Below are 15210 nucleotides of genomic sequence, written 5' to 3'. Positions count from 1 at the left end.
CTGATGGTTTAGTGCTCTGTTTGAGCCCCCTGCCTGGGCTCAAATACCAGCATTGCCATTTCCTATTTCTAAATCCAGGTATAAATTACTCAACCTCTTTGTTTCTCACCTCTGAAAGGAGGCAATAGAGGTCTCTACCTTAGAGAGAGCTGATGTGAAAATGTTAATACATATAAAGAGCCTAGAACACTGCCTGGCACATACCACTCAATAAACATTAGATGATGTTAATGCCCTTGAGAAATTTAGTTCTCCTTCTCAGTAGAGGAGCAACATAACATTAAAGTCTGGTGATGGACAGGTGCTTGGGTGACTTGATTTCCGCTCAGTTCCTGATCTCAGGGTCATGTGATAGAGCCCCATGTAGGGCTCTGTGCTCAGTGTGGAGTCTCCTTGTCCCTCTTCCTCTGCTCCTTCCCCTACCCCTCTGTTCCTGCATGCATGCTCTCAAATAATTAAATAAAATCTTAAAAAATAAAGTCTAGTAAACGAAATTGAGAAGCTTGAATACTATCTGTCCTAACGTTGCTAATCAGTCGGTGACTTTGGACTTTTGGATTTTCTTAATTTCCAATTGTCCATTTGTAAAAAGACCACATGGTTCATGATTCTTTTTTTTTTTTTTTTCCCCAGTAATTGCTTCAGAATTTCAGCAGGCTTCAATGTGATTACTATGACACAGCAGATACTGATTTTTTTCATGATTATGGATTTTCCAGTAGCACATATTGGATTGGTATTTAGCCAAATGGCAATGTTTTTGCTTTTCACATTTAGTTAGTTGTTTAAAATACCTGTTTGAATTCTTCAGGGGGAAACTGAAAGGTGATTATTAATAAGAAATTAATAGAGTCCAATGGAAAATGTTGGTTTGTGAAAGAAAATGTGTACTTACTGATTTCTCCTGCTTTTAAGCTTTGCAAGTCAACTAATTATTGAGTGTTTAATTATTATCCAAAAGCAGTTATGAAGCTTTGTTCCTTTCTAAAGGAGAATTCCCAGGAGACTCTCAGCATATCAGCACTGGTGTACCAAGGAATGATAGGAGGTTACGATAAGGATGGGTGGGAGTAGAAGGGATCTTCCCTCCATGCAGCAGAGTCTGCCCTGGTGAGGAGCACCATATTATCACTGACATTGTTTACAACTGCCAGTATATGGTGTAACAAAAAGCAGAATGCCTTTTAGTGAATTTTATTGTTGTTTTTAAATTCCCTAGAGATAATGAACTTCCTTATTACCTGCATTCAGGGCAGGCAGCTCCCACTGTTTCTGCTTTGTTATGCCACTGATTATCAGTACAGGAAATCAATTATTTTATTATGGGAAAAATCCTAAGTGAAAGAAGTCAGAGGCAAACTTTTATACATAATTTCAAATATTATCTCAAGTATATTACATATAAACATTCTATTTCAGAAATCTATATAAGGCACTAAAATGCATACACAACACAGTTGTGTACAGATGTACTTCTCTATCCATCTATTTATCATACAGGGAAGAAAATATCTAAATTTTATTTCCTTATATCTTTCTTGTATTTTTCTAGATTTTCTATAGGGAATATTTGTACTCTGATAATAGGAAAAAATACACTATTTTTATATATACCTGTGTTGATCCAGTTAAGCATTGTTTGTCAATCAATATTTTGAAGTTCTTTTATTTATATCAAAATTTTTCTACTTTGAAACTTCATGAAATGTCTCCATAATATGCTAATACCTAAAAGGTGGGGAAAAAAATCCAGATCCTTTATAATACATAGGTCACTCACATATGTTCATACACCCACAGCATTTTATCCATATATCTCTATGAATCTAATCTGTTAGTACAGCTTTCAAATATTAGATTGTAAACCATGTGAAGTGCTTCCTTTTCCACTTACAACATAACAGAGTATCTTACACCTAGCAGGGATTCAATAAGTACATAAAGATTTTAATTATGTATATTCATGTAAACTTCTTGTACAAAAATTAATTTTATTGACTTAAAATCTGATAAGATTTAAATAATAGCTTTCATTTTTTTAAGGGAAAGAGTGATTTTATTTATGTATTTATTTTTTGAAAGAGAGTGTGAGTGTGCATGAAAGAGGCAGTGTGCAGAGGGAGAGAGAGAAAACCCTAAGCTGACTATTCTTTCAGCACTGGGCTTGATGGGCTTGATCTCATGAACCTGAGATCATGATTGAAGTAAAATCAAGAGTCAGACACTAAACTGATGGAGCCACCAAGGTACCTTCAAATAACAGCTTTAAGATTCTCCATAATCACCTTCCTTAAGATACAAAAGTAGTTACATTTTTCTATTATAGAAGAAAATGAAATGTATATTTTCACTTCAAAAAGGCATCTGTTTTTATACTGAATTTTAGTCCACTTCAAACTATTGTTAGCCTTATGGTGAGTATTATCCCAATATGTTACAGCCTATTTTATATTGTCCCTACATTTTAACTAACCAATGTGAATGTGAATAAGCCTAAGACCAAGTTCTACATCATCACTGACTTACTCGAAAACATTTCATGACTTCCTATTGGCCATATCCACCCAGATGATTTAAAAGATCTCCACAATTTGATCTCAAGCTACCTCTTCCAGGAACTTCTGCCTTTTTATCAAACCCACTCTACTCACTCCATATTCCCTACTATCTGAAAATGCCAAATTTATTCACCCAAATGACCTATATATAAAGAGACCTCCCAAGTGACACTTTCCCAGTATCTTATTCTGTCTTTCACTCACCTGACCCAGCATATCAGCATTGCTAAATAATTGCTTTTGGGAGGTTCCACGTCCTAGCAGGTTATGTAAACTCCTGCTTTATCAGGTCCTGGGTCAGCATCCAGCTAGTCAATCTTCTTGTCTCTCACATTCTCTATTCTCCCATTTTTTTGTATCTGAATCTTATGTAAGTTACTTTCCATCCCTCACCTAGGCCCTCAGGATCAAGACTGATCCTCCAAGTCCAGTCTTTCTGTGTTTAGAGTCAAATGTGAACCCTAATCTCTACTTAGATATGTCTGTAGGTCTTGGTCGCTAGGCTATTGGTCAACCATCCTGGGGAAGCGGTGGAAATAGAAATTTTCAGGCCTCTGTAACTTAGTCTCTGTGCTTCCTGATTCCAACTCTTTGATGACTGATACCACCTTCAAATGACAATGCCATCATTCCAACTGTTCAGGCCAAACATTTTGGGATTATTTTATATTCTTTAACCAATTTCACACCCATATTTACTATCTTCAAAATATATCCAAAAACTAACCATCACTGCTTGCCATCTCGACCATCTAATGTATCATCATCTCATACTTGAATTATTTTCAAAGCCTCTGCTGTGCTTACTCGAGCCTTATAGTCAATTTTCAATATCATAGTCAGATGTATCCTTTAATATAGCATATTTGAAATGGTATCTTGCTTTTGCTCAAAATTCTCCAGCGGCTCCCCAATTTACATACAGCATAAGCCAAGGTCCTTATAAGGGCTCATGTGGGCCTCCATGTTATTTCTCTGAATCTACCTATTCAGCTCCCCCTTTTTTTTTTCTTGGGTCCAGCAACTGGCATCTTTATTGGCATCCTATAACACAGAAGAAGCGTGTTCCTGCTCTAAAGCTTCTCCTATGTCTAGCCTGCTCTGCTGGAAATAGATGCATGGCTCATTTCCTCTTTCCTCAACTGTCCCTTTCTTGATGAGGTGTACCTAAAAGGTTGGCCAAATCCGACTGATCCACTCACAGCTGAAGCCTCAAGAGGCCATAGAACAACTTCATAATTGGGCTGCTCTTCTTTTACTTCTTCAAATTTCCCCTGTATTTAAACTGAAGAGACTGATTTCTTTTTAGTGCCTCCTGATATGTAGTCTTCATCCTAGAAGCTCCATGTCATCAACTTAATCATAACCTTCTGTCAGTGACAGGTACATTAACTCTGACTTTTAACAGCAACCTCATAATGGCTTTGTATATGGTTCATTTAGAAACCAGTGCAACTATATCTCTGCCAACTGGTGTTAATCCTAGATCCCCTCAACTATGTCTTCTAACACCTCTATTTAGGAATAGGCTGTCATCATTAGTTTCCAATTATGATCATTTTGGAGTCATACCTGTCACAAAAAAAGCAGATTACTCATCAGTAAAATATGGATGATAAAAAGCATGTATTTCACAGGGTGGTTGTGAAGGTCACTTTAAGGTAATGCATGTAAAGTGCTTTAGTACAGTGCCTGACACAGAAGTGTTCAGTAAATATTACCTGATACTATTACTACATTACATAATATAAATCCATTACTCAAAACCAGATCCCAGTTTAAGTCCTTACTATAAAAGCCAACAATTTTTTTTCAAGATAATTTGAAGAGTGACTAGTTTAAAAAAAAATAATAATAATTAACATAAAAGTATATATCACATGATGAATCTGTGGCAACTACAGAACAGTATGTAGAATCCATTAAATACAAAATACAAGTCTGGTGTTTCAGCCCTCATCATTTAAAAAAGGCTCCTGCAGCAAACCCGTTACATTTTACATCTCATTAGAAGGACTGATAAGCAAAGGTCAGTTATATCCTGTTATTCTCATGAAAGTTAACTTTTGATAAGATGCCTCACTGTGCACTTGAGTTCCTAAATTTATCCCACTTAGCTGCAAGCTATGTTTCATTTATTACATTTTAAACAAGAATGCTTACAAATGATCTTCCTTTCGCCTATGTTGTTTTCACTCTCTACTGGATACTACATGCCTTCTCCCCCTCTGAAGTTATTTTTATAGCGTGGCTCTAAAGGGATCTGAGTTTGATGCCTGGGTGGCTCAGTGAGTTAAGCCTCCAACTCTTGATTTTGGCTCAGCTCAGGATCTCAGGGTCATGAGACTGAGTCCCACGCTGGGCTCCACACTCAGCTGGAAGTCTACTTGGGATTTTCACTCTCTCTCTCCCTCTGCCCCTCCCCCTGCTCATGTTTTCTAAAATAAATAAATAAATCCTTAAAAAAATTCCCTTAATCAAATAAGTCAACTGCATTTTCAAATAGCTCAAATTTCATATTGTTCTTTTCCAACCACTAATAGAGGTATAGGTTAATATTATCAAAATGGAGTTTCTGATAAATTTATTGTCCCCTGTAAGATTTTCTAATTTTTCTTATTAAAGCTAAACTCTTAAGTTACTATTTTTCAAATGAAATTCTGTTAAAAAAAAATCATGGGTGGTCTTTAGATTTTACTTGATAACACAAGCCTGGTAGAACATCTAAGAAGAATAATTATGGTAAGCCTTAAATAATATTCCTTATCATTTTATTTTATTTTACTTTTTAAAATAATCCCAATACCCAATATGGGGCTTAAACTCATAACCCTAAGATCAAGAGCTGTGTGCTGTACTTACTGAGCTAGCCAGGCACCTATCCTTATCACTTTTTGAATTATATCAGAAATATTCAGCAAGTGATAATATCTCATAAAGTCAGAGTTACTTAAACCAACCTCGACACCAAATGACAAGTCTATCATGAACTTTAAAAGTTTACAAATTCTTGTTCTTGTTCATAAATATGAAACCCTTGTACAATGTCTTTCTTTAAAAATCTAATAAAGTTATCACTTTAAAATTCTAGAGGAAAATGGAATGATTTCTTTTTTCTCATGACCTATAGAATATGCACCCCTCCCTTTGATATAACCAGAGCTTTCTCTCTTTTCAGGGCTTCAGATTTTAAGTAAGAATGTATGGCTTAGAATTTTTTCTTCAACATGTAAAGCTTTACATAAAAAATGTTATCATATTTGTATATCCTGAAGCTGTCTTCATAGTAGGTCCTATTTTCCAATTTACTTACATTGAATCAATACTTTCCCTTCGAAGCAAACATTGGCAAAATGTTGTGTTGCTCTATAACTGATGTAGAATGTGCAATCATTATAATGCTTCAGAAATTGGTTTAAGCCTTTTCAGGAATAAACTTTTCATGAACAGCTAATAATCCAAACTGGCATTCCTAGTAAGACACTATCTTGTTGGGTATTGAACTTGGTCAGATGTTGCTCTCACTTTTAAAGAATAAATGCCAAATCACAATGATGCAAAAAGATAGACTGATGGATATAGAAAAGCCTGGAATAATGTAGTAAGAGGAGAAGGAGGTGATGGAAAAGGAAAAGGAGGAAGAATTTCAACATCACACAACGGGTATTAAATATATGGTCGGTGTCATGTTAGACATATCAACTATTTCATTCCATCCCCACAAGGATCCTATGGAGTATTAGCATCTCCATTTTAGAGATGGGAAAAATAAAGCTCAGAGAACTTGTAATATAATAGCTAAGACAAACTGCTGTTTGAGCTGGGATTCAACCCAGCCCTAACTGACTCCAAGATTCAGAGTCTTTGTATAATTAATTCCCTGAAACCTCTTTAAAAAAAAGAGCATTATTTGAATTTGGATAATTAGAGAGAGAGAGAGAAACTATGGTGTTTTTTTCCTCCATACAAGTTTTCAAGTCAACTAAGAAAACCCAAAACTTGACCTTGCAATAAGGTTAGAGTCCCTACATGGTGTCCCCTTTCCTCCCTCCTCTCCCTTAAGCAATTGTGCTAAAAATTATATACTTAATGTCAACAGAGTTACTGCAGAGTAGGACAAAGGAAGTAGGTAAATGAACTGAGAAAAATGTGAAATAGCACAAGAAGCTCAAAATATATGAGTATTACAGACACAGCAACAGTTAGCATAGCAAAGCCAGTGCAATTTTAATAAGACATCTCTCTCTCTCTCCCACATATACACATAACACACAAATGTGTGTGTGTGTGTGTGTGTGTGTATATATGAACATGTAATACATTTCACTTAGAGAAGAGATATTCAAATTAATGTCACAGGATTAAAAAAAAAAGTCATTAAATCTGACTTAGCAAAAAAAATTTCCTGGAAAAAAACTTAGATTGACTCCAATTCAAAGAATGAAAGTATTCACAGAGAGAGGTGCAACAGAAAGGGCAGAGAGTAAGTTTTCTTTCTTTCTTTTTTTCTTCTTTCTAAGATTTTATTTATTCATTAGAGACACAGAGAGAGAGGCAGAGACACAGGCAGAGAGAGAAGCAGGCTCCATTCTGGGAGCCTGACATGGGACTTGATTCCGGGACTCCAGGATCATGCCCTGGACCAAAGGCAGATACTCAACCCCTGAGCCACCCTGGCATCCCAGAGAGTAAATTGGGAACATCAGGAGAGTGATGGTACTGGCCTAATAAAGGCACTGATAAATACATCAATATCACTTAGTTGGGCAGGAAATAATCGCAAAGTCATACAGATGGAAGTGACACACTAGGCCACACACAAAAATATTCATGTACTGGACTAATTCAGCAAGGAGTACAACATATTGAAATAATCTTGAATTGGTAAGCACTCTTAGAGATCTGGATAGGAACATTAGATTTAAAAAAAAAATACTAAAAGGCTTTGCTTCATGTCTTTCACTACATAAATGAAGATACCTGGGGAGGTACAATGACTTGTTCAGTCTCTAACTAGTTAGTGGTAGGCCCCTGATAGTAGAGCCTCTAGTCTAGTACTACCTTTATAATGCCGCAAATCCTAGGAAAAGCCCCATCATCTGTTCACCTTCCCATTTGTGGCCATGGGCCAATTGGTGGTTAATGTTTCTCTGTATTACTAATAGCTCCCCAGGCCATAACAGCCACACCCAAAAACAATGACTCAAGAGAGGCAGTAAAGAACACCTCAGGAACTTCTTTGCCCTAATTCTCACTAGACTCTTGCTTACGTGTCTTCTCAGTCCCTATTTCAGAAGATTAAGAGTCAGACCTCACAGAAGAAGCTAGCCTAGAAGGAAACAGATGAAAATAGCATTCTGATTAAGCACATATTCAAGACCATCAGAAACTAGAACTTTATGGATATCCACCACTGAGTAGCTTGAAGAAAAATTACTTTAATGAAAGATGACTTTTTAAAGTAATTAGAGAGGATACTTTCATAAGAGGTGTTCACAGTAATTAGGAATACATGCATATATCATCTTGGGAACACCTCTTGAGAGACAAGTAATTACCTGGGAAAAGTTTTGCTAGACGTTATCAGACTATATAAAGTCGACCCAAATGTAATTACGGCAACCACATACGGAAAAATATAAGAAAGAGTTAGAAAAAAAGAGCCAGTAAATAAAAATATGGCCCTTTTTCAAAGGGCACAAGTAAGAAGTTATTTGTAATTGGATTTTCCCAAAGGAGAATTATTTAATAACAAAATAAGCAGACGTACAAAGAAAAAAAAAAAAAACAAACAAAAGGAAAAAACAAGAAAACAAACCAAAAAACCCTCTATACAACTTCTAAGTGACAACTGGCAAAAATAAAAACGAATAAACAAAAACAAATCAATGGATTTTTGAAATACTATAAAGAGTATCTTCTGCTTATAAAAGAGTGATTCAGAGACTTGTGACTTTAGAGACAAGAGCATAGAAATCAGTAAAATTTAAAAACAAAAATATTTCCAGTAAAGATAGATGTTATATAGCATCATTTTTATTCCCTTTCTCAGGGGACTAGAAGGTTAATTTGGTAATCAGTCTTCTAATGTTTGGACCTCTAAAAAAAGTGTTTCTGGATTCTTTTCACTACTTTAAGATTTTTCCATAATATGACATTTATTTTCATAATTACCCTCTGTCAATTGCAAACAGAACAGTGAAAACAGACTTAAATTCTTCTCCAAGATCACTCTTCTTGGGTCCTGCTTTGTTAGCCCTACTTGTTTGGCTTCATATCTCAATAGTTTCATTATGTTGATTACCTAAACAATGTTCCTAAGAAATCTGAAGGCAGGAAAATGTGTTCTATTCATTAAAATAAACATTACTCACTTTATGGAAAAAAAAAATCATCCTCTTCATAATGCAATGACAATTCATTGAGAGTTATTCAATAAAGAGAATTTCTTCTGAAAATAGTTTGAAAATAAAAGTTTGATCCTGATAACTAATAAGTTTCCTTTGAATCTGAAGAATATAAGAACCTGACTCATCTGTTGAGTAAATGACAGTCATGAACACTACACATAATCTACAAAGCAATGGGTTCTGATAAGCTTTTACTTAAAAATAATATTTTCTCTTCTTAATTTTTTTTCCACAAGACCTTTTCCAGTTATGGGCTAAATAATGCAACATTTTGTAAACATGGGGTCAATAAGTTTTTTTATTCCTGGAGTACTAGATTCTTCAAAAATATTTAAACATTCATAATGACACACAAAGATATTTCCAAAAACACTAGAGAAATACACATTACGTACATAAATAGGCCACCGGACTTCAATATTTAACACATCTGGGTAGAAATTAAAATGTTCTCCAATACTTTTGGAAAACAAAACACTAAGTTATCTGGTATGATTTATATCCAATCACAATATACTCAATTCACAATGTTCAAATAATTCTCTTTCTTTTAATTCAGCGTGGGTATGTACACACTAAATCAAATAAAGGTAAAATTCTCTTTCTTATTCCATGCTATTTTGATTTTGTGGAAGAGAAGCAGAACATTAGATCACTGTTTTACAGTATGAACTTCACGTTCCTCATCTTGCCAATTCAAGTGGGAGTTCCCAGCAGATGATGACCAGGCAAGGATATTACTTTTACAGGCTCACTAAATAAATAGCTGCCACATTAGAGAGAAAAACACATCAAATGCTCATGACTAATGTTCAGTTTCCAGTGAGTGCTAACTCAAGAACTTATGATAGCTCCTGAATTTCACTTTGCATCACAGAAATGCAACGCTCCAAAGGAAACTAGCTGTGTTGTAGGCTGATGAATTCATAACTAAATTTACCATAATAACATTAATCTTCACTGATGTATTCTTAAATTTTAAGTTACTATTACAGTTCAAAATCATACTACCTCCTGGAACAGAAATTAGCAAATGATATGTTACTTGCTATTTGTTAACTCTACCTTCGCAAGGATTCATATATATTCTTGACTTTCATTCTATTGCTTTATAAAATACAATTGTAGGATGTGTCCACAGAGTATAGAGAGTACAGTATTGAAAATATTCATAGTACAATTCAGAAAATTGAAACGACAGTTTAATTCATTCAGTAAGTTTGGACACCTACCATGTGCCTGATTCTGTAGCTAATTTTTAACAAGTGGAGTAGATTAGCACTTTCTTTAATGTAATACTCCTAAATTTACAGCTAAAAGCCAGGTTATTTGAGTGCAAAATGTTTGAGGAAAAAAAGTTGCCTTACTTTTGCAAAGCCTACATTTGACATTAGTCTTAGAACATTGTGTCTCCCTAACATGATTGCTAGGCTTTTAGTTGCCTACCTTGCAAACTACAATGTCACTGCGAATTTCAAGGGTCTTATATTTCTGTACTTCATAAAAGCAAGCTTTTGAAGCATTTCTGGGTCTTGGTGACATGAAATAAAGCAATGTCATGTATGTGTGGATGCTCAGGTCCCTTTTAGATCTACATTTCTATATTGCATGGTTTCCATAAACGAGAAATAGACACAGTGAAAAATTGTAACTCCTTATCCATCCATTTTTAAAAGTCTAGGTTGAGTTCAATAAACAGCTTAGGTAATTTTTTGTAATCTCAAAATTGTCTATCATGGTACTGAGTACCTAAAAAACGTTCAATAACTTTTATTTGATTGATTAAAAGAAAATTTCTACAGTTTTGAGCCCTAAAATAGAATTTCTGAGATTTATAAGCGAATATAAATATTTAATAAACAGCACAGAGGCCGTAAAATGCTAAGTCCCTCAGGACCCTACCTCAGAATTTTACATTGTCATACCTGATTTTATACCATTTCCATACAAGTGAGAAAATAAATAAATCTACGGTTTATTTAATAGCATAAATGATGTTCAGAGAAAGAATTAGGGCTCAGTCCTTTTGATACATAAAAAATTTCACCAGATTTACCAATAATACATTTCCTTTCAGAGATTAAGGAAAATGTAATGAACTCAATGAATGTATCATGTCATCTTGTTGCCAGTTCATACACCTTAGCCTTCACAGGCAGCACAGGCAGAAGAAGGTATGAGAAGAGAAGGTCTCCTGTAGCAGGGACCTATTGCTCTGTTAAGTATACACAAGATACGGGAAGTACAACTCTATGTATTCATATTATATTTTTCTGAGAATAATAGGCATGGCCCACAAATATAGAGGTTCTTTTAACATACATATGTTATACTACTTTGGTGCCTTTTCCACGTTTCATGGTTTTCCTTTAGAGTGGAATGAATAAATCACGGAGATGAAAAGTGCAACATAGGGAATATAGTCAATGGGATTATAATAGTTTTGTATGGTGATGGATGGTAACTACACTTGTGGTGAGCACCATATAAGGTACAGACTTGTTGAATCACCATGTTATATACATGAAACTAATGTAACATTGTGTATCAACTATATTTCAATGAAAAAAAATCCATTTAAAAGAAAAATTTCATTTAGAAATGGAAAATGTTACCTTTCTTGCTTCTTTGATCATCTTCCGAATAGTTTCCTTAATTGTAAGTAATTGTGCTCTTGGTGGATGAAAGAGGAGGTCTATATGGGTGCCTCCCAAGAGTCCAGGCATCACATATGGCCAGCCTAAGTCAAGATTTGGAGCTTCCACATCAGACTCAATGGGCCAGTAAGTCCCTGAAGATGAGGTATCATCATAGGAGTTATCAGTGCTGTGTGCTGTACTTTGTGCAACTTTCTGGACGTTTTTCAAAATATAATTAATTTCTTCTTCAGCTAGGAAGTCTGATACTCGTTCCTTGGCAAGAAATTCTTGGTATGCTTCTAACCCATGTTCAATTAGTGCATCAATGGCTACTCGATACCATTCCTTGTAGTGAGGCTCAATGTAATTGTCTGATTTACACTCATCATTCAACGAGGACAGCATTGATGAAGTTTCCATGCTTGCAAGCATTTGACAACAGCACTCTCAAATGTCCATCCATACAATGATGAGAGGTATCTGGGTGTTTGAAAAGAAGGAAATAGAGATCAGAATTCTGTAATGAAAATTTTTAATGATCCACATAAATCATTATTTTTGCATTTATTTGTTTCTACTACCAGTAGCTCTATAGGACACACACATCACATCCAAAGTGGCATTAATTGCACCATAATTCACATACGTATTACAAATAAGCTAAACAGGTTTCCTTTTGCAGATCACTAGTTGATTTTCCTTCTCTAAGGTACCTCTACTTTCAGTTTCTCACCTAAAGAAAAACATCTCCCCTTCTCTGACATCCAGGAAGGTCACTCTTCTTAATTTTAATCTGACACTACACATGGTCATATCCATTCATTTCTATAATTTTTTTTTAATTTGGATTTTACAATATTTTAAAATAGAATATAATCAGTACCTGGACATCCATTAATATAAGTTTTTACTAGTTACTTGTTATGCAGATACTCACATGCTAAGGGAATATAAAAAGCATGAAATACTTGCCTTCCAGAAATGTATTAATTAGTTGGATAGGCAAAATATACACACAAAACTGCCTCTTACCACTTTGAACAAAGCCATATATCGCTAAGGGCCAAAATTAGTACTGCCTGTAGTCAATGCTTTCAGATGAAAGCAAATAGAGATCAATACAGAATAAATGATTTAAGTATATCCCTATGCAGGTCATAGGCTTCAGCTGAATCTGAGGTACTAAGTAAAAATATGATTAGGTGGCAAGAAGGAATATTTTAATTCACACAAGAGTGGAAAACATAGCAAAAGCACAGAACAGATATGAGCTTGATACATTCGTAAGTTAGTAAAAAACAAAAACTACTTGGTCTGCTGGAAAGCAGATTCTTTTCACTAGAAGTAGGAGATAAATTTTAATAGACCTGGTGAAGCCAGGTGTTGAGGGACATGGTAGATTTTTGTGGTTCAACAAAACCAGTCTTTAAAACAATTAGTCTGGCATTATCAGGGGAAAGAGGGAGAGACAAGTAGCTAAGTCTTTCAGTGTTCAAACACCCAGTGAAGAAGTGACAGGAATATTCAGGAGCTGGTTCAAAGTAAGAACTCCTGAGATCTGATAGTTTGACAGCATTTAGGTGATGAAGAAATTTAAGATATCAAAGATAACTCAAGGATTTCTCTTAGGAATTCAAATCTGCCTAACCAAGCTCGGACCTCAACTCTCACAATGCCCACAGACTGTCATTCATCCAATCCTTCACTGTGTAAGATCACACACTAGACTTTATCTCAACCAAATAAGGGACTTTCCAATCTTTCGAAGCCATGCTCTCCATTGTGTAGACTCAAACAAAACTCAGCTTTATGATGTGCTATGAGCACTAAAGGAATAATTTCACCAAAAACATCTTTGTCAAGGGCCCTATTCCAATTTAAGATTTTCCACTTAACCCAGTGTTTTCGGACTCAAGACTATCTTAACTCAAACCTAATTTGGGAGGGTAACCCACAAAGCCATTACCATCTATTAACTCCTCAGATCAAAATGTAACAAATCGCTAATCATACAAAGGAGTCCTGAAGGAATGGAAAACAGAGCCACAAGTTTTGCTGAAAGGGTGGGGAGATCTGAAAAGATTCAGCACCCATACTAAGGCAGAGCTAAAGAATAAGGAAGACAAAAGGGTCCACTTGATTCTTTTAGAGGAGACAATCCTATCAGAATTCCTAGGCTCAAAATTTTTTACCAACAAAGTCTTAAAGTATAGAAAGCCTAAAGATTAAAATGATATAAGAGGGATCCCTGGGTGGCGCAGTGGTTTGGCGCCTGCCTTTGGCCCAGGGCGTGATCCTGGAGACCCGGGATCGAATCCCACATCAGGCTCCCAGTGCATGGAGCCTGCTTCTCCCTCTGCCTATGTCTCTGCCTCTCTCTCTCTCTCTCTGTGACTATCATAAATAAATAAATAAAAATTAAAAAAAAATTAAAAAAAAATAAAATGATACAAGAAAATAAAACTAAACAAAATATGTTTGTGCTACTTTCAGGTACTACATAGAGGTCAGGGATGCTATTAAACATACTTCCATATACACAGGACAGCTACCTGCATTAAGAAATTATCTGGCTTCTTCTTTGCCAATTTGAATGCCTTTAATGTCTTTTTGTTGTCTGATTGCTGAGGCTAGGACTTCCAGTACTATGTTGAATAGCAGTGGTGAGAGTGGACATCCCTGTCTTGTTCCTGATCTTAGGGGAAAGGCTCCCACTGCTTCCCCATTGAGAAGGATATTTGCTGTGGGCTTTTCGAAGATGGCTTTTAAGATGTTGAGGAATGTTCCCTCTATCCCTACACTCTGAAGAGTTTTGATCAGGAATGGATGCTGATTTTGTCAAATGCTTTCTCTGCATCTAATGAGAGGATCATATGGTTCTTGGTTTTTCTCTTGCTGATATGATGAATCACATGGATTGTTTTACGAGTGTTGAACCAGCCTTGTGTCCCAGGGATAAATCCTAGATGACATGATACTCTACATAGAAAACCCAAAAGCCTCCACCCCAAGATTGCTAGAACTCATACAGCAATTTGGTAGCATGGCAGGATACAAAATCAATACCCAGAAATCAATGGCATTTCTATACACTAACAATGAGACTGAAGAAAGAGAAATTAAGGAGTCAATCCCATTTACAATTGCACCCTAAAGCATAAGATACCTAGGAATAAACCTAACCAAAGAGGTAAGGGATCTATACCCTAAAAACTATAAAACACTTCTGAAAGAAATGGAGGAAGACACAAAGAGATGGAAAAATATTCCATGCTCATGGATTGGCAGAACTAATATTGTGAAAATGTCAATGTTACCAGGGCAATTTACACGTTTAATGCAATCCCTATCAAAATACCATGGACTTTCTTCAGAGAGTTAGAACAAATTATTTTCAGATTTGTGTGGAATCAGAAAAGACCCCGAATAGCCAGGGGAATTTTAAAAAAGAAAACCATAGCTGCGGGCATCACAATGCCAGATTTCAGGTTGTACTACAAAGCTGTGGTCATCAAGACAGTGTGGTACTGGCACAAAAACAGAAACATAGATCAATGGAACAGAATAGAGAACCCAGAAGTGGACCCTCAACTTTATGGTCAA

The 15210-nt window shown here is 35.6% G+C and overlaps 1 protein-coding gene across 2 annotated transcripts in view; it reads right to left on the bottom strand.

Annotated features, from left to right (window-relative positions):
- FAM83B (family with sequence similarity 83 member B) overlaps positions 1-15210 on the bottom strand; it is an 85182-nt gene that overhangs the window by 54462 nt on the left and 15510 nt on the right. For both annotated transcript variants that reach the window (XM_038554353.1, XM_038554352.1), the window contains exon 2: positions 11584-12087. In XM_038554353.1, coding sequence (XP_038410281.1) covers positions 11584-12039 — 456 coding nt within the window. In that variant the 5' untranslated portion in view covers positions 12040-12087. The remainder of the gene's footprint in view (positions 1-11583; positions 12088-15210) is intronic.

Source organism: Canis lupus, chromosome 12, assembly GCF_011100685.1.
Source record: "Canis lupus familiaris isolate Mischka breed German Shepherd chromosome 12, alternate assembly UU_Cfam_GSD_1.0, whole genome shotgun sequence".
Classification (NCBI taxonomy): domain Eukaryota; kingdom Metazoa; phylum Chordata; class Mammalia; order Carnivora; family Canidae; genus Canis; species Canis lupus.
The sequence above is the reverse complement of the archived record's forward strand: the minus strand, read 5'-3'. Positions and strand labels throughout refer to the sequence as shown.